The sequence below is a fragment of the Lepidochelys kempii genome, chromosome 1 (assembly GCF_965140265.1).
Source record: "Lepidochelys kempii isolate rLepKem1 chromosome 1, rLepKem1.hap2, whole genome shotgun sequence".
Lineage (NCBI taxonomy): Eukaryota > Metazoa > Chordata > Testudines > Cheloniidae > Lepidochelys > Lepidochelys kempii.
The window spans coordinates 156871921-156898413 of NC_133256.1; the positions used below are offsets into that span (position 1 = coordinate 156871921).

General features: G+C 42.9%; 1 protein-coding gene across 6 annotated transcripts in view; it reads right to left on the reverse strand.

The window, feature by feature from the left end:
• The window catches only part of PDE9A (phosphodiesterase 9A), an 81259-nt gene that overhangs the window by 28849 nt on the left and 25917 nt on the right, over positions 1 to 26493 (reverse strand). For 4 of the 6 annotated variants that reach the window (XM_073359712.1, XM_073359704.1, XM_073359695.1 and 1 more), the window contains 4 exons: positions 19827 to 19881; positions 18896 to 18966; positions 8792 to 8876; positions 591 to 672 (listed from right to left, as the gene is read on the reverse strand). In XM_073359712.1, coding sequence (XP_073215813.1) covers positions 591 to 672; positions 8792 to 8876; positions 18896 to 18966; positions 19827 to 19881 — 293 coding nt within the window. Of the gene's footprint in view, positions 1 to 590; positions 673 to 8791; positions 8877 to 9442; positions 9499 to 15707; positions 15798 to 18895; positions 18967 to 19826; positions 19882 to 26493 lie in introns of those variants that run through there. The other 2 variants (XM_073359728.1, XM_073359736.1) reach the window with 2 other exon arrangements.

The window sequence follows — 26493 nt, forward strand, 5'->3', positions numbered from 1 at the left end:
TAAGTATCATTAGATAAAACAGAACACGAAATGTTTGACAAATTTCAGGAATTCAGTAACATTTTCAGCTTTAATGAGATTCCAAATATTGAGGGTCGGATTTCAAACCCATTGAAATCAATGGGAGTCTTTCTATTGGCTTCCAGGGTCTTTGGATTAGGCCCTTGATCTACCCCAGTGGTTCCCAAAGTGGTGTTCCCGGACTCTGGGGGATTTTCTGTGGGTCACATGGGAGTCCCACCCTTAAGCCAGGGCCGGAACATGCTGAAACAGCATTCTGGTATTTTTGCTGCATGGAGGATGCCATTTTGTTCTCAAAATGACATCCTCAGCACAGTGTGACCTTTCGCACACAGTGCGTGACAGGTCACGCTGGCAGGGGTGTTCCAATAGTACAGGATATGAAAGGGGTCCTGGACAGTTAGTTAGTCAGATGCCAAAGGGTCCTTGATGGGGAAAAAGTTTGAGAATCACTGATCTAAACAATTAAGCTATAGAGTGATGTGAAGTCATGCATTGTATTCCAGCTTCTCATAGGAAGGCATGCTCTTTTAATTAACATCCTGATAACAAAGTACATCTTTTGGTACCTTTGGATAGGATGGTACGTCCCTTCGGGGTGCCAACTTCTTGTTTTCATCTAAGAAGCTGTGCTTACAGGGACAGCTGGTCCTGCAAATGAAAAATTCAGCACTCAACATTGGGACAACAGCAGGTGCATTCTCTTGAGTAGCACTGAATATAATAAAATATCTTGGTATGTGGTCACATAGAGGGTATGTCTACACTGCATCTTAAGCCTGGGTACTAACTCAGGTTTGGGCCCAAGCCCCACTTCCATTCACACACAAATCAGTTTAACTCAGGTCAGCGAGCACTCAGGGACTGGATCTTAGGACCAGCTAGAGGGTGGCTCCGAGCCCAAGTTCTGCTGTGACTGAGGTCCAAGCCCTGTGATTTTGCAACGTGGATGAAGCTCAAGCTGCAGACCCAAGTCAGAAGATCTGTGTGGTGCCATATGGATGTAAACCCAGGTTTACAACGCAGTGCGGAAGCTGAAGTGTAGGTTTGGAAACACCAAACCCACAAGCCAAGGTCCCACAGACCTGGCTTTACAATGCAGTGTGGACATATCCTTAGAGTTACACTGCTTCCCAATCTCACCTAACAATCTCATTTTCTCTAATCATAAGAAAGAATCAGGGCCAAGTCATTCTTGCCTATGTATGAGGTAATATATAATTGAGGCCACCATAATAACCAAGAAACTCTCTGGAAACAAATGTAGGTGTATCTGAAATTCATTCATACTCTTTAATTTAATCATCTTTAATAGAATCATAGACTTTAAGATCTTTAAGAAGGGACCATTATGATCGTCTAGTCTGACCTCCTGCACAACGCAGGCCACAGAATCTCATCCACCCACTCCTGTAACAAACCCCTGACCTATGTCTGAGCTATTGAAGTCCTCAAGTCATGGTTTAAAGACTTCAAGGTGCAGAGAATCCTCCAGCAAATGACCCGTGCCCCATGCTGCAGAGGAAGGCGAAAAACCTTTCAATTCAACCGATTCAATATCTTTATTATCTTTTGTGTAAAATAGTTCTGCTTGAGTTTAGCTTTCACTCCTAGATTCCTAATGTTTAGATTATCCCTTTTTATTTTAAAAACACTCAATAGTAAAACAAAAAGCAAAAAACAAAGAAAACTAAAAAAACCCAAATCCAAAAAACTAAAAAACCAAAAGCCAACAAATCAAAACAACCTATCAACTTTGTTTCTTCTTTTCATAATTTTGGAAATTTCTATTATGTCACAACGTTTCCTCTATTCCAGTGTGAATATCCCAATCCTCTAACTTCTTCCTTGTAACTTTGATGTTTGCTATCATCTCTGTTGCTGTATTTTGTATTCTTTGCAAAGCAATTTTGGCTGTTGGTTGATGGTGATCAGTACTGAATACCATCTAACAAGGGCTTTATGCATTAGCAGTATCACTGGTGAGGTCAGAGATTGTCCAAAACAGTCCTAAGAAATCAATCAGTTCATGAACATTAATAGTATTACTCTTTGTATTGTAGTAGCTCCTAGAGGTCCCAGCTGAGATTAGGACTCCATGGTGATGGCATTGTATGAACACTGAATAAGACAGTCGTTGCTCCAAAGAATTTACAATCTAAATACACAAGACAGACAAAGTACAGAAGAAAGGAACTATTATTCCAGTTTTACCGGCAGGGTGCTGAGGTGCAGAGAAACCAATGGCTAGATCCACAAAGGGGATTTAGGCTTAGCATTGCATCTCCTAACTTCAGGTGCTCTGCCTCCCACTTGAGCCCACAGCTCCGAGTCAGATGCTCAGGCTCCCTATACAATGCATGAGGAGAGTTAGGTGCCCAGAAATGGGATCTACAAAAGCCAGCACATTGAATAGGGAGCGGCCTAAACTAGCCAATAGGAAATACCAAGGAGAGGGATTTGGCCTCAGCCCTACCCCTCTCAGGGACTTAGGCGCCTAACTCTGGCCCAGAGGTTGGTACCTATATCCATTTGGAATTCACAACTGTGATCCTGCTCCCACAGGTGCTGGCTTCCTCCAGGCCCCAGGGGTGCTCAGTGCTTGACAAAGCCCTGGCTAGGATGATTTAGTTGGGGTTGGTCCTGCTTTGAACAGGGGATTAGACTAGATGACCTCCTGAGGTCTCTTCCAACCCTAATCTTCTATGATTTTATGATTCTATGGTAGGCCTGCTCCAAGGCTCCATCTGAGCACACCTACGGGGTTGGGCTCCACAGGCGAGATAGTGGGAAACACCTGGTTTGAAGATCCCATCAGAGTTTAAGTGTGAGTGACGTGTCAGAACTTCAGCAGCTGTACACATGCCTGCTGCCAGATTTTTAGGCACCTCAGAAACTGAGGTACCTACAGGGTTAAGCAGTAGCTGAGTGCGGGTTTTGAGGATCTAAATTTTGGCCTTAAGCACCTGAAGTAGCAGTTAGGTACATAAATCCCTTTGTGGATCTAACCTTAAGTGACTTGCCCAAGGTCACAGAGAAAGCCTGTGGCAGAACGTGGAGCTGACCCCACATCTCTTGAGATGCAGTCCAATGCATTAACCACAAGAACGGCCTTCCTCATTATCAGAGCCTGCTATAGAAATGGGAACCTCTGGGCCGGATTCATCATTAGCCCACAGCTGATTTGTGCAGTTTGAGGGGGTACTAAACTCTGTAAACTCAGATTAACCAGTCAGTTTCTCCTGTCTAGTGTAGGGGGGATCCCCAGGTGGAGGACAGGCACATTAATGGCTCATAAGCCACACTCCTCCAAGCCCCTGTGCTAGGGGTATGATAGGAGAAAAGGTGGTGTGGTCCCGCAATCCCTGCACCTGGCTGAAAGTAGCTACTGGGGGCGGAGGGCAGAGCAGCATGGAGCAGCCTTCATGTTGCTGTAACTTGCACCAGTGCCAGGACATAATCAAGCACTTATGTATATGCATTACCTAAATTATACCCCACAAGCACCCTCATGTTATTAGCCTCTACAAGCTGCAGGTGCAAAAAATAGGGGCCTGCATTAACAATCTGACCCTTAGTGTGTGGGTAAGGGGAAGGGAGCTTTGCTCCTCTTTTTTGAAGAAGCTGATGTGCTTCTATCTGTATGTGATGACACTCCAGGAGGGGCATTTTAAAAACATATACGTTGATCATTACTATTCTATTCTATACCATTAAAATATGACTTTGTCTATATACATTTTAATAAACTGTGTAGTGAATGAAACACTGTGGTACGAAGGCTGGATGAAGTGCAAAGAAAACCACTACGTTGCTCTTCGATGTCTTTTTTAGACCCCTCATGCCGTGGGGAGGGCTTGTTTGCTTAGCAACTCAAGGATGAAGCTCCTCTTACACTGAGTCAACACTTCTTCATGTCACTGCTCCAGCTGAGCCATGGTTGCTAGGGAAACTGGAAGCTACTTGTAATTACTCAACAACTTCAGTGGGGGTCCTTCTTCAGGACAATGCCACACAAGGAGCAGACTTTCCTTGCCTTAGAAAACCAAAGCAATTCACTGGGATCTTTGATTATATTCTGGTCCAGCTCAGGTCCAGCTGCTGATGCAAGAGCCATCTGTTTAGGCTTCAGAGTAACAGCCGTGTTAGTCTGTATTCGCAAAAAGAAAAGGAGTACTTGTGGCACCTTAGAGACTAACCAATTTATTTGAGCATGAGCTTTCGTGAGCTACAGCTCACTTCATCGAATGCATACCGTGGAAACTGTACGCATCCGATGAAGTGAGCTGTAGCTCATGAAAGCTCATGCTCAAATAAATTGGTTAGTCTCTAAGGTGCCACAAGTACTCCTTTTCTGTTTAGGCTGATGACTACAGTGGGTGGCTTATTATGCACGCTTTTAGGTCATTCGGCTTGGACCTCAGTCTTCCTTCTAAAAATAAGAATGAGTAAGCTGATACTTTTCTTTTACTTTGATGATGTGGGAGAGGGAGTATGTGTGTTTGTGGGATTCCTTGCTTCCTTCCATACGTTTAATGGAGAATCTGAGATGTAAGTGGTCTCAATTAAAGTAAAAGCAATTAATTAATACAAATAATTAATTTTGCACTTTTACAGTGTTTTTCTCCTGAAGATGTCAAAGTGGTCAACTCCACTCATCAAGTCTCGTAATACTCATGTAAGTTAAGTAAGTATTATGGTAGGAAGGATGATCTTGTGATTAAAGTATATGATGGAGAATCAGGAGACCTGGATTCTAATCCTGGCCCTGCCTCTGAGGGTATGTCTACACTGCAAAGAAAAACCCGTGGCTGTTCCGTGCCAGCCAATTTCGGCTTGCAGGGCTCAGGCTGCGGGGCTGTTTCATTGCTGCAGAGGCTTCCAGGCTCGGGCTGTGGTCTGGCTCTAGAACCCTGAGAGGTGGGAGGGTCCTAGATCCCGGGCTCCAGCCAGAGCCCGGCAGTCAATACAGCAATGAACCAGCACTGCAGCCCTAGCCCTGCATAGGACCAGCCACGGTTTTTTCTTTGCTGTGTAGACATACCCAGATTTACTACATGATCCCATCAGATTGTCTCTCAACCTCGTCTTCCTCATCTGTAAAATGGGGATAACAGTGTAGTGAATTGGCTAGGAGCCCATGCTTTTGAAGCAGAGGGCTTCAAGGATAAATGTAACTGTGATTTGACAGTAACTAGGTAATTAAAGCTGCTCCCTACACCTCGCTGGGAATAAAGGGAGAGAAAAGAATCAACTGGGGTTAGCCCAAGATCGGCCAAAAAGAACTCAAGAAGAGCAACAGTCGCTGACTATAGTTACCACTACCTCTGAACAGTGGCCGCTGCTGGCACAGGTCCCTCTGACCTTAGGAGAACCAGGGTGCCTTGACCAACCACCATCAATCAGCAGTAAATGAAAAAAAACAATTTTATTTTATTTTTTTCACCTTTCATACTCTTTAACACATTGATTTCAATGGCATCACATCAACATAAAACTAGAATTTTGCCATGGTGAGGCAGGCCCCAAGCTTCTATCTTTTTCTACTGCAAAGATGCAGATGTTACAGATCTGCAGCCTTGTAGAACAACCGCAACAGCAAAGATGGGATCTCACTTCTCCAGTGCACCACTGACTTAGAGGAGGTGTGAACTCAACATTCTAATTGGATGCATTTAAATCATCACATTATTAAGAACAGGCAAGTTCATTCTTTCTTTTAAAGCCTACTTACTTAAATGCAAAAAACCTGTGTTAAATCAGCATTATGACTGCCCAGTTAAAACCACAAAAATACAACATTTCGGTCCCACAGCAATGTTAACTTGACTACATTGAATGTATGTAGTATTTTCTATTTCTGATTTTCTGGTTAAATCGACAGCTTACTCTATTGCTGCTCATATTACAAAATACAGACCACAAAACAACAGGATGTGCAGCACAAACGAGTCAAGACTGAGGTTAGAACAATAAGTTTTGCATTTCCTAATTTTGGTGTGATATTCACTGTGCAACCTTAATGTAGCATTAACATAATTTTTTGTTCTGTCTCTCTCTGCATGCCTGCATGCACACACTCACATACTCCACAAAAAGTCAGGAATCAAACCGCCTCTCCTGCCCCCCCGTATGCAAATTGAATCTAACATATATTAGAACACAATTTTTTTTTCATAGATTCATAGATATTTAGGTCAGAAGGGACCATTATGATCATCTAGTCTGACCTCCTGCACAACGCAGGCCACAGAATTTCACCCACCACTCCTGCAAAAAACCTCACACCTATATCTGTGCTACTGAAGTCCTCAAATCATAGTTTAAAGACTTCAAGGAGCAGAGAATCCTCCAGCAAGTGACCCGTGCCCCATGCTATAGAGGAAGGCGAAAAACCTCTAGGGCCTCTTCCAATCTGCCCTGGAGGAAAATTCCTTCCCGACCCCAAATATGGTGATCACCTAAACCCTGAGCATATGGGCAAGATTCATCAGCCTGATACTACAGAAAATTCTTTCCTGGGTAACTCGGATCCCACCGCATCTAATATCCCATCACAGGCCATTGGGCCTATTTACCAGGAATATTTAATTACCAAAACCATGTTATCCCATCATACCATCTCTTCCTTAAACTCATCGAGTTTAATCTTAAAGCAAGATAGATCTTTTGTCCCCACTGCTTCCCTTGGAAGGCTATTTCAAAACTTCACTCCTCTGATGGTTAGAAACCTTAGTCTAATTTCTAGTCTAAATTTCCTAGTGGCCAGTTTATATCCATTTGTTCTTGTGTCCACATTGGTACTGAGCTTAAATAATTCCTCTCCCTCTCCAGTATTCATCCCTCTGATATATTTATAGATAGCAATCATATCTCCCCTCAACCTTCTTTTAGTCAGGCTAAACAAGCCAAGCTCCCTGAGTCTCCTTTCATAAGACAAGTTTTCCATTCCTCGGATCATCCTAGTAGCCCTTCTCTGTACCTGTTCCAGTTTGAATTCATCCTTCTTAAACATGGGACACCAGAAAGGCACACAGTATTCCAGATGAGGTCTCACCAGTGCCTTGTATAACGGTACTAAAACCTCCTTATCCCTACTGGAAATACCTCTCCTGATGCATCCCAAGACCGCATTAGCTTTTTTCACGGTCACATTACATTGGCAGCTCATAGTCATCATATGATCAGCCAATACTCCAAGGTCCTTTTCCTCCTCCGTTACTTCTAATTGATGCGTCCCTAGCTTATAACTAAAATTATTGTTATTAATCCCTAAATGCATGACCTTACACTTCTCACTATTAAATTTCATCCTATTACTATTACTCCAGTTTACAAGGTCATCCAGATCCTCCTGTAGGATATCCCTGTCCTTCTCTAAATTGGCAATACCTCCCAGCTTTGTATCATCCGCAAACTTTATTAGCACACTCCCACTTTTTGTGCCAAGGTCAGTAATAAAAAGATTAAATAAGACTGGTCCCAAAACTGATCCTTGAGGAACTCCACTGGTAACCTCCCTCCAGCTTGACAGTTCACCTTTCAGTAGGACCCGTTGTAGTCTCCCCTTTAACCAATTCCTTATCCACCTTTCAAATTTCCTATTAATCCTATTGATTTTGCTGCCAAATTCATTCCTAGCCATGCTAATGAAATTCCCTCAGATGCCTTAACAAGTGACTATGTAGTCAGCAGGGCAAATTTGTGTCTGTCACGCTGCTTGCTGTAAATCTGGAGCAGTTCCATTGAGGTTAATGTGTTACTCCAGATTTACACCAGAATGACAGAGCACACTTTGGCTCTAAGACGGTATCTAATACAAATGTGTTTTTTGAACTCTTGCATCACATTCATCTGGATAATCATAAAATTATAAAACCAAATTATTATATTTGAACAAATCTCCCATCTACTTCAGTGAAAGATTTGTCTGCTTAAGGACCAAAAAGTGTGACCCTAAATATAGAACAAAAGTGAAAGGCTTTCAAGACAACACACACAGTTAACTTCGCTTAAGAGACGCCCTTTTTAGCAAGAGTCTGAATTGCCTGGTGTATTTCTCCTTAATAACCGTACCAGCAGTGTTAATAATCTCTTAGTTACCGATATGTTTATCTTAATGATGTATTTTGGAGACATAAAGGTCCAACACTCCAGCTGATGCAGTGTATCACAACAAGATACAATTCCCTCTGCTGTTTTTTTAATTACAGCAAGTCTAAACTTGGTAATAGCTGATCGGTAGGGTGACTCCTTGAATTTAGAATGAAATCCCTCATTGCTAGTTGAAACTGGAAGTCAATTCTGCAGAAGTGTGAGATCATAATTAGAAGAACTGTTATGTATTTATGTGATATTTTCCCAACTTCCATTTTAAATCTTAGTGGAGCTAATTAGAACACTAGTCTCTTACAAAATAAATGTTTTCTTTGACAGAAGTTTCTCTCTCTGCATAAAACTTGGTGCAAAATTCCTATGACTGGATGGCTGAACACAGAAAAAACAAGACATTAATCTCTGTCTGCAAGAAGATTTTTCTTTCAGTCATCTGGAACAAGCTTTTTTAACGACTGAATTTCCATAAATTCTTAAATGAAACCACAGTCTTTGCAAATGAAGCCAATGCCCTGCACAGCACTGAGCTGCTGATTTGCTTCTGTGTTTAAAAAACCAGAATGACTAAATTCAATGGAATTACTTCACCAGAGTTTGAATACAGAAATCCAGCTGGATTTTTCTTTTCCCCAGTGGCAACTAAAGCAGAACTTACCTGGTGCTTCTTGCTGCCATTTCCTCCCTCATCTTTTTAATGTCACTCTTGCATTTCTCGATCTCTACTACTTTCAGTCCTTCCACTGTCAACAAAGCAAAACAACAGGGGTGTTACCATGGAGAAACATGAAGGATCTTATTTCATTAATTGTGCAGAATTTCAAAAGGGTTGTAACAGTGGGGTTATCCAGTGAGTCAACAGGTTCTTACATGCTGCACCAGTTCCCATACCTGCAGGAGTTACTGACACCATGTAGCTTTAAAATCCTTAGGAATTTTCTGTTGCCAATTTTTGAAATTACCTCGTGTTTTAATTCACAAAATGGCTATAGCATCTAATCTTTTCAGAGCAGTTAGCAACAGTCTACTGCTCTGTTACCTTTTTCACCCCCTCTTCCTTAGAACACTAATCAAAGGAATTAGTTGGCAAAGAACTGCTCCAGTAATGTGATAAGATTGTGACTGTACAGTCTGGCAAAAGTGTCCTGCTAGAATTCAAATTCTTCATTAAGATAAAAGGTTTTAATTTAAAAAGTTCCCCCAGGAGAAATAAGAGACTTTGAGATGCATGCCTGAATACAGAGAAACCAAAAATAGACATTTTAAAAATGTCTTGGTGCTTAGAAATCATTTTATTTCAGTTAATTACCTAAAATATGTCATGATTCCTTGCGGATAAATTGTTGTGCAATCCAGGGTCATTGTTGCATACAGAACAGGAAATACTATACTCTCATCTCTATGTATTATAAGTGCCACAAGTCAGAGAGTCTGTGTTTATGTTGCAGCTCGTTTCATTCCCTGCAGCCTTGAGAGCCTCACGCAGGTCCAATGCGTGGATCTCCCTCCCTTCTCACTCTCAGGCTACCAACATACTCAAGGACATAATACCAAACCATTTATTAAGCGCATATCATTCACAGTGTGATCATGCCACAGCTCATTTGTTTACTGTACTCACTGCTTACGTAGACAAGCTGATGTGCAGGAAACTCAAGGGAACTTTTAACTGTTGGATCAGTATTCATTCACTCTCTCTTAAAATAGTCATCATCCTACCCACCCATAGCATAACATACAAGTGATGAAAAATTGCTTGGGACGGACATAACTCTGTAGATAGCGGAGAACTCAGATTTCATCTAATTGCTAGTATCTACAGTTACTGCTTTTGGGTATGGGAAGGGGAAAAACACAAGGGATACACAAGCTCAATCCAGATTATTACATATGAGAAGAGAAAAAGGAGAGGGTTCTGAAAATAATTCATGTTTGACGAAAGGGACTTGGAAAGCACATTTCCATCAGAACATTTTGTACTTAATATTTTTAGGAGTAACCCTTAAGATGATTAGAGCTGAAAGGGACGAGAGAAAAAAGGTTTATTTATTCAGTGTTTGTTTGGTGTGCTTTTGACAGCACTTGGTGTATGCTCAATTTTACTGCTTTGTTGGTAGTCAGTTGCACTTCCTGTCTCATACACTGGTATGATGACCTCTATGATGCATGACCAGAAAGAGTTAAGCATCCGGCAGGATAAATTACTCAAATTCAACCCTTAACAACATAAGGGGAGATAATGTTTGTGGTTTTGTGTTTTTACATATATATTGGTAGACGTCAACAATGTAATCAAACAGTCCCTGTCTATGTGTATTCTTTTAATTCAGAGATCAAAAGGACATCTTAACATTTAAATGAACTGTAAACATACGATATCGCTGTATTCATCTTTCTTTGCAATGTATAGCAACCCATCTGCGAATGGTAGAAAAACAGGAAATCGCCTTATGTTAATCTGCATGGATAATTACCGGGGATGCTTAGGAACTGGGTCCACTTCAAAGTCCACATGAGTGCCTACTGTTCGCCTAAGGATTCCGAGCTGTTAAAAGAAGTCCTGAAACTATATGAAGATATTTGGGTCCCAATCCGTTTTATTTCAGATCTGCTTGAGGCTTCATGCAGGAGAAGCCTAACCCCATAAGGACTGAGATCCCAGTTCTGACTGGACAGCCCTGAATATAAACTGGATTATAACCTGTGAACTACTTCTGAAAGAACTCTTTGCAACTACAAAGCTCACCATCTCTGCTATGAATCTGAATCTCAAGAATTGTACTCATGTCTGTATGTATACTGATCTTTTAACCAATACTCTCTCTCTTTTCTTTTTAAATAAATTTTAGTTTAATTAATAAGAATTGGCTGTAAGCGTGTATCTGGGTAAGATCTGGAATATTCATTAATTTGGGAGGTCATGTGTCCGATCCTTTGGGATTGGTATAACGTTTTTATATGATGAATAAGATTTTCAGTAATCCTCATCATATTTGACTTGGGTATCTGGGTGGAGGCCTGAGGCTGGGTTACTATAAGGGAACTGTGTTGTCGGCTTCTGGGCAACCAGTGAGGTACTATAGAAGCTGTTTTGTGTTGGCTCGGTAAAGTAAGTATTGGAATATTCACCAGCTTTGGGGTTTGTCTGCCCCATTCTTTGCAGTTCACCCTAATTGAGTGACCTCAGGTGGCTCCCCTGGGACTCCGGTCACAATTGCGCTTCAGCTTTCCTCAAACCTGCTCACCATCAACACGGGAAAAGAAAACTAATATAATTATTTTTTAAAAGGGTGTTTTTAAAATTAAAAAAAATTAAGTGTTCTTCTCCTTCCTTACATAGCTTTTGGGCAGGCCGGAAACGGTCATGAAATTAATTTGTGGTCATGAAATTAATGTTGTTAGCATTGTACAATCACATGTAACAGCAGTTTAAATTGAGAGGCAGGGCCAGATTCTGCCCTCACTTTACATTTGTGAAATATTTTGTGGTCATTAAATGTAATGCCATCAACGATGCACCAATGAAAGATAGATAGATAAAGTGGTTTGAGCTCACTCATGGCCTTAGATGTCATTCCTTTAGGTGTCCTTTTCAGATAATGAATTTCAGCTATGGTTGCTGACCTATCTAATAACTACTGTGACGTGATAGATCTTTGAGCCGGGGAGGAGGACATTGACAAAAGGGTCATTTTTCTTCCTCCTGGCACAATGTGGTTGTGTATTTTATCAGGTGCAACCTGAGTCATGCTCCTTTGGGATTCACAGTTGCACCCTTGTTACACCCCTTGTTTAAGGCCATTTATTCTACTGCAGGATGCTTTGCTGTCTTAACTACGCGTTTATCTACATGGGGAAGTTTTACAGGTATCGTTTTAGAGATATTACTCCCCACTTTTATTTCAGCATAAAAATGGCTTTTTTGGGCGGGAGGGGGTTTAGCTGTAAACCCTTCCCAAGCAATGTAAGAAAAGGAAAAGTCACTCTTATACCAGAATAAGAATGTCCCAGTGAGGGTTGCCCAAGTATAAATACATTGGATTATACTGAGAAAATTTTCCTGTGTAGACAAGGCCTTACATACTTCAGTCAGTTACACCCTGTAGGTGTCCACTTGGCACCCATTTATACTTTTCACATCCCATGTATGCCAGCACCTGGTCTCCATTGCAGAAGTCAAGAGCAAAGGAAGCAGCTGAAAAAAGCGTTATTTGCTTTACACTACTTATATATGATAAACTGCCTTGTTTATGCACACAGATCAAGGCCCTTTACATTAATTTGCAGCAACAAATACATTTTTAAAAGACCCTGTAGTTTAAAAAGGCAAATCCTGAATTCTGCACTGGATCATAACTCTTATTGAACTCAGTGGGAGTTTGCCTAAGTAAGGAGTTCAGGATCCAGCTCATTGCACTTATACATTTAAAACACGAAGACCTGGAATTATTTCAAAATGTTGCATACTTGGCACAGTTGCAAGATCTTGAGGTCAAATTCTGAGCAGATGCGTGCACTCGTAGACAGGAAAAAAGGAGCACCTCTTCACCAGCACTGGCTATTGGAGATGCGATCTGATCCATTCAGGCAGAAATAGCCCTGGATAGCCACATCTGTTGTGAAACCCAGTTTAAGGAGGAGCCTTGTTTGGGGAAAATTTGTCAGCTCTGTGAATGCTGGCTTCCCAAATCCAACTACCAAGCCCCATGTACTGCAGATACATAATTTATTTCACCATGTAGCTGAAATAAGACAGTTTGCAACTGTGGCCCTAAAAGCATCCCAGTGCCAGAGGGAAAGGGACTTGCTGGTATCAGGTAATGAGTTTCAGCTGACCCAACCAATTCAGTGTGCCCTAACTCACTTTGGTTATAATCTGTATCTAAAAGGTATCATGCAATACGTGACTGGAAAACTAATAATTCACTGATCGTTAATATTCTGTCAAGGTGTATGCAAAGGGTGCGGACAAAAACTCATGAGTATGTGCTAGAATTATATTCTTGACATGTGTTTGGTGTGTGTTGGCATCCTTTCGTCTGCGAGAGATGGTGGGAATTGTAGCCTGCGTTGTAGACGGTTTGCAATGTCTCATGTGTCTGAATAGTCCAATCCGAGATTTGCATGATCTTTGGCAGTTATTGAAAATGTATGTATCTTGGTTGGGAGCTGCTTGCTTCCTATGGGCTCTTTTCTCTTCAAGCTGTAGGAGCCAGTTTCTGTCATAGACTTTGATACCCTGATGGAGACAATGGCGCCACTTATTGTGATCATTTACCAAGATTTCCCATTGGTCAATACCAGGTGTTTGGTAAGTAATGCATAAGCACAGTCTGCCTCCGAAAAAGGAATACATATTTGATTCTCTGACCAGACAGGTCTTCAAGCAGACAGTGAAAGTCCGTTGTTACATATTAGGTAAACAAGGCTATCGAGCCAAAAAATGGGTGAGGAGATAGGATGGTGTCTATGCCCCAGGAGAGAGAAGCTGGGTCCGGGTTTTACTTTTCAAAGAACACATTGTAAAGGTTTACTTGTCTATAAAGACAGGAGGGCTGAACCTCAAGTGATAAGCAATTGAATCAACTGATTATATAGAATATTACTTTATTATAAAAGTTTATAGAGTAAGGTCTTTTCTGAAAGCTAATGACACTGGTGATTAATATTGTGAAATGTATATATTTACAATATATGAGGAAATGTGGATATTTTATGATATTATGCTTTACAAATCTGTGGCCAAACAGGAAGAAACAGGTACTCCCCTCCGGACAAGAAAGAAGGTAGCTATTTTCCTGTCTCCTATGTAAATTAAGCAAGGTGGAATCAAAACAACTGAAGCCCCATATACATACAGAGGGATGGGAGGCCCACGGGAAGGGAAGAACCAGCATGAAGACATCCTGCCTCTTGAAACAAAATAACTGAACTTTGCAAGATATAAGCAAAGACAGAAGTCATCTTTGGCACTCATCACTAGACAGACAAAAGAAACCAGAGCTCTTGCAAGCTGAGAAAGATGGGTCCTTCAATCAAGATGGTGGGGTTTGAAGTCTCTGGAAACTGAATATAGGTTAGAAACCTGCTTAGGCAAAGATGTTTTACCTAGGAAGACACGGGAAGCCAGCATCTTGTACTTTTGTGGAAGGTCCTGACTGAGGGAAAATCAGCCATGGCTGGGAGAAAAATGTCTGGTGAGAGAAACCATCTTGAACACAGCCTGTACGTTGCTAGATTAAGTTTTAGAACTTCTAGATGAGTTTTCACTTTTATTTGCTTGTAACCTTTTCTAACTTTATTCCTTTTACTTGGCATCACTCAACCTATGTCCTGTTGTTAACAAAGTTGATTTATTTTTAGCTATAAACCAACTCAAAGCTGTGTTTAAATGGAAGAGTGCATTTACCCTAGTTAAATTAATAAGCTGTGATGTGCGTTTGTGTCTTTAGAAGAACACAGAACCCTTAGCATTTCTCGGAACTGTCCAGGAAAGGATGGATATTGCAGAGCACACAGTTTTGTGGAAACAAGGCTGGAGGAAGCTAGAGTGGGGCTGTAGACAGGGTGCTGGGGTCAGAGCTGCTGAACCAGGGCTGTCTAGCACACAAACACTTCAGGGAGTGACCTGCATGCTTGTAGGCTGCTTTTGAGCATTCCAGGCTAGAAGCTACAGCAGCAAAGCACCGTAAGGAACCCAGTGTGGCAGGGCCAGTGGTGACATAACCCCGCACTGGTCTGGATTGAACCCTGAACCATGGGACAGCAACCTTTCTTTATCTCCTCCCATTCCAGCTGGCCTGCCTGTGCTGAAAGGCTGTGCATGCAGAGTGCATCTGCAGCTAGGGTTTAGTAAGCCACCAGGGAGAGAGCCCGTGGAAGAAGGAAGCATTTGGCTGGCTGGCATAGTTCGGCAGAGCACTCTCTCTGGTGCCTGCTCTGTATACCCGTTTGACGGGGAGCCCCACAGAAGTGTTGGCCTCACCTGCTCTGGTCCATGGATTCTGGCAAGCTGCTCGTACTAGCCTAGAGTGAAGAGGCATTGCTGCAGCTGCGGTGCGGCAGAAGGTTCTCTCAATTTCTGTCTTAAATGTGCCTATGCCCATGGAGCATATAAATGAGAACTTGACCATGTCGAAACTGTGCTGTATGACAGTGCTTTATGTGTCCTATTGCCCTCTCTTCCATAGGTCTATTTTATGCACTACACAGGCTGAAAAAATAAAAATCAGATTGTATATAGAAAAATGCTGCTTTGAACTTTACTTTCGTGCTGCAGAGTAACTAAGAACAATCATTTTACTGTTAAAACAATAAGGAAGAATAGAAACAATAATAGAGCCTTGCAGTGTTTTAATCTGCAACCAGGAAACAGGGGACGAAAGGCGTGGGTGTTCTGTGTTTACAATTCCAGTTTCGGCCAAGGTAATTTAAAGCCTCTGCCTCTTTAATAAAGAGCACAGGTAGCCTCTGTTGCCTAAACTATGTGAAGTCACACGAAATAGATGTAGTCTATTTTATATATGCAGTATATTTATTGGTGTGGACAATATAGTATTTTACATTTTACTTACATTACATATTCAGAATCAGTGTGTGTGCTGCAGCTAGAATAGGAACCACAGTAGGTGAAAACCTGCATTGATATTAATGGGGCTTTTTCCTTTGACTTCAGTGAGATCCAGATTTCATCCAGTGTGAGAGTACAGAAAGGGAAAAAGAAAGTGAGATATTTTCACATATATTGGAAATACCTTAAAAACCTAATGCTAATAATGGGAAGTTTAAAGTATTCAATGAGAAGAAGGTATTCAATGGTATTCTCTTTAATATATGGTAAATGTATTAATGAAAGAAGTTGACTGTAAGGGAAGGGAGTGTAAATGACTAACAAGGGTTCTGATTTGTACAGATATCCAGCATAACCACATAAAATGGAAGAAGTTAGCTACATTATCATTGTTTAATTAATTTTTAAAAAGTACTAAAAAATTCAAGGAATGAGACTATATTTTACAGGACTACACTTTATTGAGTGTAGGCACTTATCCTTTGGAGTTGTACTTCACATAAAAGTGAAAACAGCACTATAAATATATATATCACATCCACACACCCAACGTATTTTAAAAGTACAGTATTAAGGTTGAACAGTCAAGCATTAAAAGATCGGAAATTCCAGAATTAATTCTGCTCCCTTGTGTGCATGCGTTATCATACAGTCTTCAATTACACGATCACATACTGTTTTTTCCACAGGCGCTCTTCCTCATTTAGTGCACAGGATGGGCAGTGCTCATTTAATGAGCAGCTATTTGATATTTTGTTTTCTTTTCATTGTTCAATATGTGGCCCCAGGCCTGATTTACTGCACACTATTCAAACCCTGCTCTGAATATACAATTATTAATTTCCTCATTGGTTTTCACGCTAATCACTAGGTTATCTGAGTGCTTCACAAACATTACTTTATCTTCCCAAACCCTATTATCTCCATTTTACAGATGGAGAATGGAAGCACAGCAAGATTAGGGTAAAAATTTTAATTACGGTCCACTAAGTTTCGGTGCCCAATTTGAGATGCCTAGGACCTCATTTTTCAGAGTGCTTAGCATTCTATACCACTTTATATGTTCACCTTCCACCTCCCACTGACTGCCGTTGCAGCTCTGAATTCTCAGCACTTCTGTAAACCAGATCCCAAGGTCTCAAATCAGGAATCCAGAAAAGGAGGGACATACTATTGGTGACCACCTTTGAAAAGTGTGGTTTAAGTGACTTGCTCAACATCTCATAGGATCTCTGTGGCAGAGGCAGGGACAGAATCTAATTCTCCAAGCCAGCATTCAACTACTGTAACCATGAAACTATCCTTCCTCTTCCTGCAGTCCCGTGCCTCATTCACTGCACACCTTCCAACTTCTATAGCAAATAAAGCAGAAGTCCCTCGGACAACATTTTCTTTTACTACACAGCCCTGATTCCTCTCCAGAGCAGCTCTATCCTGTGTACTAAATGAGGCAGAGGTCCTGAAGAAAAAAAATTAAATGTGATCATGTAATTAAGGACTGTATCTTAATGTATGCATACACACAAGGGGGCTGAATTAAGGTAGCACAAGCCACCTTAATTCTGGCATTTCCTAACTTTTGAGTGCTTGACTTTGCAACCTTATATTGTTCTGTTAACACAGTATTGTATGTGTATAATTTCCTAGGTTTTTTAAAAAGCCAACCGAAAAAACAGAAATTCCATCATGTGGCAACTTATTGTCACCAGCATGGGTCATTAGCAGGATTGGAACCTTTAGATCCACCTCACAGAACTCTGCCACTTGAATTGATAGAGTAACCGACAGTAGTAGGTTGTCATGTGGTCATCTTCCATGTGGACCAGCAGAAGAGGGGGACGGGACAGGACACTTTGACAATGGGTTTCACAGATATTTGCTGACAGCAGAGGAAAGGTGAGACTCAGGAATCCTTCGTTCCATGTCAGGCTCTGGATGGGAGTGTATTGTAGTGTCTGTCCCCCATAAACATGACCCCTTCAACCCCATCCCCTCCAACATGTCCCTGTCCCAGCCCTCTCTTCCCCATCCCTTGTTCCTCATTCCCATCCCAGCCTCCACTCCTTCAGCTTCTCCTCCCAGGCCCAGTCTCCTTACCTAGAGACTCCAAGTCTCAACTCTTTGGACTCTCTGTACCAGTCTCTCCCCCAATCCCAGGGCCCCTCCCAGTTCTCCTCCATACCCTAGCTCTTTGTCAGATCTGTCTCCCCTCCTCCCACATCTCCTTACCCTGGTTCTCAGTTCCAGTCTCCTTGTCCATCCAGTCCCAGTCCCCCCTACCTTCTCTTCCATTCTCAGCAGCCCCTAAATCTATTGGCTCCCAGTCCCCTCCTGTTTCCCTCCCTAGCTTTCAGTCCCCCCCCGCCCTCAACTTCCAGTCTCCGTTTCCCTCTTCCCCCTGCCAGTCTCCAGTCCCAGTCTTCCCACAGGCTCCTTGTCACCATCTGCTCCCTCTGCCTCCCCTGCAGGTGAGGCTCTTGTTCCCTCTGCATTCAAATTAGGCAGCTTCTTCCTACACGCTACCTTGTCATCAGCAGCAGAAGGGCGTGGAGAGACAGGCTGTCTGCCCTCAGTTTCAATGTCTGGCCCTGCTCTGGCCCATGGCAGCTCAGAACTACAATTGTGCAGAAAATCCTGCTAATCACTGGACTGGAGTGTGCTCAGTACAGATGGAATATTTGGGGAATTTAGCAGCTAAAATTGAAGCAGTCTCTACTGAGCATGTGTAAACTGTGATTTTTCAGAGGCTTATTACTTGTCCAAATTTGGGCAAATATTCATAGGGACAGAAAAAGGCACATCCTGACATAAAGACCACTCCCTTCCCAACTTTCAAGTCCCTTCTCCAAAGCATAGGGGCGCTAGAGCTTGTCAATGAAAAGGTCACCAGAATTTTTTTAACATGGACAAAACACCATATTTTCCCCTAGCTTCTTGGAAATGACTTAACTTTTTTGGCTGAAAATTTCCAGAACAATTCAGCCTCAGGCAAAGACCCAGCATGGAAAATTTCAGCCCAAATGTCTAAAGTCTGGTAAAAGTCATAAGTAACTGAAAACAGAGTGATATAATGAGAAGTGTCAGGAGACTTTAATAATAGGCAATGCTACCAGTCCCTTGTATTATAATTAAACAGATATCGATTTTATATATAGTAATTCCTAATTGTGTTAAAAAATAAAGGGCACTTACGTTCAACTTTTTTCTCCAGCATTGCCAAGTGATTTGCTACTTCAGTTTTCAGTTCATTGATTTTAAACACCCTGGGAAACAAATTCAGATCTGAAATATACATTTATATCTATATGTACACAAGAAAGAAAAGATTTTCTGCTAGAAACCACACACCAGTTTCAAAGGGTGGACTAAGGAATGACATTTAACGGCAAGTAAAGAACAGCAAAATCTGTGCTGAATGTACAACCTTGAAGAAAGATATGTGCACATTCAAAGGCGATGGAGAGTCCATGAAAATTAAAAGAGAATGCTATAGTTATGGCTCTAAGAAAATGAAGTCATCACCCCATCTTCCAGCAGATACTTGTTATCATGCCCCTTAGGGAAGCAAAACTAAATTGATAGTGCTTCAAGACCAGCATACAGGTATTTGTACACTTTGAAGCTCTTTTTTCTTTCAATCAGATTGGTGGCTTGCAGAGATGTAGCAGAATCGATCCCTCTTACTGAAGCCAGTGAGGATAAAACAAGCATTCGAAAAACATTCAGAATTATTATCTGAGGGAAGAAAAATGTGCACATGAAAATTGATAAACCGATGCTGAGCCTACAAAACTAAACAAAGCAGCACTTTTTTTGCCGCCAATAAGATGATGGAAGCACAATTAAATCAATTAACCTTTCCTTTCTTCTGGAAATACCGTCCAAATTCCATCTTGGCCTAAGCCTTGTGCATCTCCTCGTTGCAGTCAATGGGAGTTGTATGGGCTGAGTCTGGCAGTAAGGCTGGAATTGTCAAGAGTTCTAAGGTCATGAGGTGCCCAACTCCCTTTGAATTTCAGTGGAAGTTGGGTGCCTCACTTCTTTAGCCCTCTTTGAAAGCCTCAGCCGGGGTCAATAAAAGAAATAGAACTTTGCATTCATAACAACGATGTAAAGTTTTTACCTTGAGAATTGTTCAGCAACCTGTGTCAGTACACTCTGGAACAATTCCTCTTTCTCTAAAAAACAAAACAATGGGAAAACATAGTACACGACACAGAAAGAGAAGACAGTGAAGTCTGACACTGTATGCATTACTTCAACTTTAGAGCCTGGCAAATGCCACCCACCTGCTGCAACAGGTCGGGGAACTTGATGGAGCCATCAGTGAAGGGGGACAGTCCCAGCAGTGAGGTAAGGAGCTACTCACTGAAGGACCTCTCCCTTGGAGTCTCTGGCACTCATTGGCCAGCTGGAGGGGAAAAGGGTGCTGGTTGGCTGGCATTCCCCAGCTCCCAGGATTTAACCTGGAATAGGGAGCCATGTGGAGCCTCTTTGGACTTTATTCCTGCAGCCCCACCCTACCCACACTGAACTAGGAATGGGAACCTGGCCTGACAGAGGCTGCACACCTAGCTCATCGTCTGATTAGGGGCGTCAGGAAAGATTCTTTTTCCCCCCTGGGCCAAGTAGCAGAGGACCAGAGAGTTTTTTGCCTTCTTCGCAGCACCTTCAAGCCACAGTGGGTTAAGTAGGAATGCGTTTGGTACCTAACGGGGGTACTTTGATTGAGTTGTTGATCTGTCACAATTTGCAGCTGGTTCCAGCACAGTTAAAGGGATAAAACAAACAGTTTCCAACCTAGGATTTTGGTGATGGGCCTTGGGTTTTTGGGACAAAGTGAGATGTTAGGGCCCTCACGGGCAGAGTGCCCATTCTGCTGCACCCTTTGTTCCCCTTGAGAGGGTACATTGTGCTGCCACTCAGAAGGAGCAGAGTACCAGGGGGTAGGCTGAGGAGTGCCTACACTGAGTTATGAGTGATGTGGTAGGAGCTCTGGAAGTCTTGCACTGGAACCAACTAAATGCCTGGTACAGATGAGCAGGGGTGATTGTAGGTAGGGTCCCTCCGCTGTGTTAAAGTTTAATAAGATTTGTAGCTTTCGGCTTAAAATCCATCCACGTGTCTGTCCTGTTTTCGCAGTGGGTCCGCATCAAAGAAATATATAAAGCAAAGCAGCTATTCTGGTGCCTTGAATGTAACCATTCGTTTGGAATGTAGATATGCCAGTGATGGTACCTTTCCCCTTCCACTGGACTTGCTACTTCCTTGGTTCTACCACAGTCTCATATCCTCTGGCTACAGATTACAGTCAAGGTTTTCAAAAGAGGCTGGTCATTTTGGACGCCCAACTTGAGATATCTGAAAAATATCTGATTTCCAGAAAGAATTCTACTCCTATCCTCTGACAATTAGGTCCCTTTCAGGTGTCTCAGGGTGGACACCCAAAACTGGAGGCACCCAAAATCACTAATAGCTTTTGAAAATCTTGGCCCACTTTCCTCTTTCTGGCTCACACAGGTTGCATTTACACTATAAACACACTGTCTGAAGAACCCAGTAACAACATGTTAATGCCTCAACGTAGCTAAAGCACAGCTTGGGATCACGCTTTAGTCCTATCTTTGGCACTGACTGTAAAAAGCAGAAAAGTTCAGTAACTTCTTAAATCTAGGAAGTGTCATTCCATAACCATGTTGTATTCTAGGGTAGGTAATAGTATCAGAAGTGTCTTCTTTACAAGGGCATAACACACCATTGCTAAATAAGGTGATTTTGCAGAGTCGGAGCTGGCTGGTTGACTGTGGAGTCTGTAGTGCGTTTCAGCCATTGCCTGCAAAAACACACTCCAGATATTGGCCTACTCCCTGTCCTCCATTGTGAGTAACTACAATGTGGAAATAAACTGCATTACAGGAAATATAAAATTTTGACCTTTCTGGAGACCTAGGAAACCACTAGATCCTCTAGTTTGTTTGTTTTTAACTTAAAAAATTTCAGGTGAATTTAGTGCTCATGAAAGTTAGAGACTAGTAGCATGATCATAAATCAGGTAGTGTGCAAGCAGATGTTGTGAAAGTTTCTCCCACACAACACAGTAAATGCAGGAGGAGAGGAGACCACCATATTCATTTTCCTTTGTAATCCAAACTAGGATTAAAATTCAGGTCCCCAAACAAGAAAGGCCAGTCTGTGTATTAACTTGCTCTATTAGCTTTAGCATGAATCCCATTTTAATTTTCTAGAGGGCCCAACACATGAAATTGAAAAGGAAGTCAAGCTATAAATGATAGGACAGCACTAGGGTTGCCAGGCGTCCCGTTTTTGACTGGAAAGCCCGGTCGAAAAGGGACCCTGGCGGCTCCAGTCAGCACTGCCAACCGGGCCATTAAAAGTCCGGTCAGTGGTGCTGCGGGGCTAAGGCAGTCTAGTCCCTACCTGTCCTGGCTCCGTGCTGTGCCCTGGAGGCGGCCAGCAGGTCCAGCTCCTAGGCGGGAGGGCCAGAGGTCTCAGTGTGCTGCCCCCGCCCTGAGCACCAGCTCCACAATCCCATTGGCTGGGATCCATGGCCAATGGGAGCTGCAGGGGCAGTGCCTGCGGGTGAGAGCAGCGCGTGGAGCCTCCTGGCCCCCCCGCTTAGGAGCCGGATCTGATGGCCACTTCTGGGGCACAGCGCAACATGGAGCCAGGACAGGCAGGAAGCCTACCTTAGCCCTGCTATGCCGCTGACTGGGAGACCCCTGAGGTAAGCCTGTGACCCCAACTCCGAGCCCCAACCTCCTGCCCCAGCCCTGAGCCCGCCCAAATCCAGAGCCTTCTCCTGCACCCCAAACCCCACATCCTCAGCACTACCCCAGAGCCTGCACCCCCCGCCAGAGCCCTGACCCCCCTGCCCCCCAACTCCCTTCTCCAGCCCAGAGCCCACTCCCACTCCCTGAACCCCTCATCCATGGCCCCACCCCAAAACCCACACCCCCAGCTGGAGCCCGCACCTCCTTCTGCACCCCAACCCCTTGCCTCAACCCAGAGCCCCCTCCCACATTCCAAATCCCTCGACCCTACCCCCCAGACTGGAGCCCTCTCCTTCATCCCAAACCCCGCATCCCTGGCCCCACCCCACAGCCCGCACTCCCAGCCAGAGCCCTCACCACCTCCCGCACCCCAATCCCCTGCCCCAGCCCAGTGAAAGTGAGTGAGGGTGGAGGAGAGTGACCCACTGAGGAAGGGGGAATGTAATGAGCAGTGGCGGGGCCTCAGGGAAGGACTGGGGCTAGGGTGTTTGGTTTTGTGCCATTAGAAAGTTGGCAACCCTAGACCAGTGGTTCTCAAAGCTGGTCTGCCGCTTGTTCAGGGAAAGCCCCTGGCAGGCCGGACCAGTTTGTTTATCTGCTACGTCCGCAGGTTCGGCCAATTGCGGTTCCCACTGGCCGCGGTTCGCCGCTCCAGGCCAATGGGGGCTGCGGAAAGTGGCGTGGGCCAAGGGACGTGCTGGCCACCCTTCCCGCAGCTCCCATTGGCCTGGAGTGGCAAACCGCAGCCAGTGGGAGCCGCGATTGGCTGAACCTGTGGACATGGCAGGTAAACAAACCGGTCTGGCCCGCCAGGGGCTTTCCCTGAACAAGCAGCAGACCGGCTTTGAGAACCACTGCCCTAGACAGCACTGAGTGATTTAACCAGGTAGCTAGAAAACAGCAAGTAAAATTTCTTGATTTTGTACATATTAAAAAACAGCCTAAAACCTACAGAAGTGGTGTCCATGTTCACAAGTAAAACATTGCTAATTCTTCAATGGGAGGAAAAGCAATACACCAAACATTGAGACCAATGCTTACTGCAGGAGAGAATTCTAGCTCTTTACTGTTCTTTATGACAACACAACTACAGCAAGTACACTTTAGACATATAGGAAAGGTTTATGCTATATCTTGGCTTTACAATGCTTAGTACTGCAGTAGTTGGCATGTTAGCAAACCTTAAGACAGATAAATAAGGAGCAACTTTCCAGAACGCTGATGTTTGACAAAATGAAAGGCATTCAGGATATACTTGCCTTTGACAATCTCCAGTAAATAATTCTTGCAATAAAAACTAAGATGTACCATACTAGGGAAGACCCTTGATCCAACTTGTCTAGTATCCTTTCTATTCCTGACAGTGGGTAACTGCTCTAGTTATGAAATGCCATGCTATAGGGACATGATTTTTTATTTATGCTTATGCCCTGAAGCATGAAACACGACAGCCAGATTATATCCTCCCCAGTATAGCTGCAGAAGCTATATCCATCACCTATATCTACACACACAGAGCTATCATTTATCTCTATCATCTATATGTACACTCACACACAATATATAAATGTCTAAGGGCAATCCTCAGCTGATATAAAGTGTCATAGCTCCATAGAAATCAATGGACCTATGACAGTTTACACCAATTGAGGATCTGTCCCAAACTCTTTGTTTTGCGCTATTTATCCAAATGTAATGTAACCAATAGAGAAGGAATCAGCAATAGACATTTTAAAGTGGAACAGGCCTATAATTCTAAAAGGAAATCTTGGGTAAAAAATTTTAAAGCATTTAAATAACTTCCGCACCTAAGCATCATTTTCAAAAGTAACTTAGGTACTATTAAAAATGGTACCCCTTAACTCTTTTGTCTGAAATGTTATGATCCTCACTGGCCTTGATATCCTTTGCTGGCATTTGGTTTGTTTTTTAGGCTGTATTTACTGACATTCAGTAAAACTGTAAATATATATGAAAAAGAAATAACTTTGACTGGACAAGAGTCTGTGGCACGAATGCAAATTAAAGTAAGATGGAGCATTTCAAATAACATTAAACATAAATGTGTCCAAAGTTTTGGACTAAGTGAGGTAAATCTAGAAAGTAAACATGGAAGATGTATCTGTTGTTGACATTGCTTGGGAGATAACCTACTTCTACATTAGATTTTGCTACTCACGCTTTAATTTTTACCTCTGTGCACATGGCTTATGACTTCTTCCCCATTCAAGCATGGACTTAAATGAGAATTAACATCTATGCATCCCACCTGCAGTAGAGACCACCTCACTAGTCCGTACATTCTGCTTTACCAATATGCTACAGGCTACATTCTGCTTTACCAATATGCTACAAGATAATATCCTTGTATTAGCATAGTGCCCAACAGCCCCAGTCAAGGACCAATCATAGTATCAGTATTTCCAAGTAAAATCCCAGTTACAGAGCTCTGTTCTAAACCACTGATAATGCAGCAGGACAGCAAAGTTGCTTTGTACTACACAAACATCCTTAGGATAAAGCAGAAAAGTGCATAATCCTGAGGTCTTACTCCTGGGGGAATTCTTTGCCAAAAAATAAAAAATTCTGAACACAACATTTTTAAATTCTGCATATTTTATTTGTCAAAATAACACAATATAATCACACCAGTTTCAATTATTTTGGTAATTTATTTCAGAATACCTGTCAGCAAGTATGTCTGTAACAATACAGACAACAAAAATGATTCAGGAAAGGTTTTTTGACAAATAGATTAATTACTAGGCATATTAATACAGACATCAGAGTAATAATTCATTTGAACTGTGATACAGAAATGTATTTCCTATGCTCCTCAGAAGTAGTGCAAAAGCTTGGGGGAGCCAAGGGTAACAGAGGAGCTGAGGGAGATGGAAGTAATTGCTTTGGAGGATCCTGGGTGTGAACTTGGAGGGTTGTTGGGTATGGGTGGGAGAAGTATGGAACAGGGTTTTTTTTATGCAGGAAAGGATTGTTAGGGAGCCTTCCCCATGCAGACCCTGGCTGACCCTTAGTCTCTCTCATTCAGTCAGGCACATCTGCCCCTGTCCGCATGTGTCCCTGCATCCCCACTCAGCCAGCCCCCCCATATGTCTCTGCAGCCCCTTCCCTCTGCCCCATGTGTCCCTGTACCCCCATCCTTATTCAGCCCCTACCCTAGTCTGTGCCTCCCACTGGCCCTTCTGAACCCCAATCTGTGACCCCCCAGCAGGTCCATGTGCCACACCCTATCCATCCCTCCATATCCCTTGCCTCCTGACCTTGCCCCATGGGCAGGGCACTTTGAGGAACGCAGCCTTTTCTCTTCCCTATCTGCAGCTGGGGCAGCTCCCACCCCAGAGTGGCTGCTCTCTGTTCCGGCACACAGTGGCTCCTAGAGGGTGAAAGGCATAACTGCAGCACTTCTTGGCAGAATGTATTTTCTGCTGAGAAAAAAATATTCTGTACTGCACACGAATTCTGCATGTCCGCAGTGGCGCAGAATTCCCCCAGGAGTAGTCTCTACCCAGGAAAAAGCTCCTAATAGAGTAATGGGAATCTTGCCTGCGTAAGGATGGCAGGATCAGACCACTAAATTTATATTATATGGTAATATATTAATTGATTTATTTTTTAAAAAAAACAGACTTTCTTTAAAAAATTCTTAGTATACTTTAAAAAGTTGCTAACCTTTAAAAAATGTAAGTGCATAAAATGCTAATATGAAGTGCCAGGTTGACAGCGCTGGAGAACAGAGTCCTCTGAGTATCCATAGGAGAGGGAGAGCATTGGCATTTGCAGTACAAACTTCCCAAGCACTTTCCCCTGAAAATCAAACCTAACCCATCTCTACAGCCTTGTCTACAGTAGGGAATTAAAATGTAAAAATCCCACCATTGCCAGCACTGGTTCAGCTGCACTGTTGTTTGCAACATTGGAGGTCCTAGTGTAGACAGCTCTCTGTCTCCAGCAGCTGTGTCCATTAAACTTGCTCAGCAG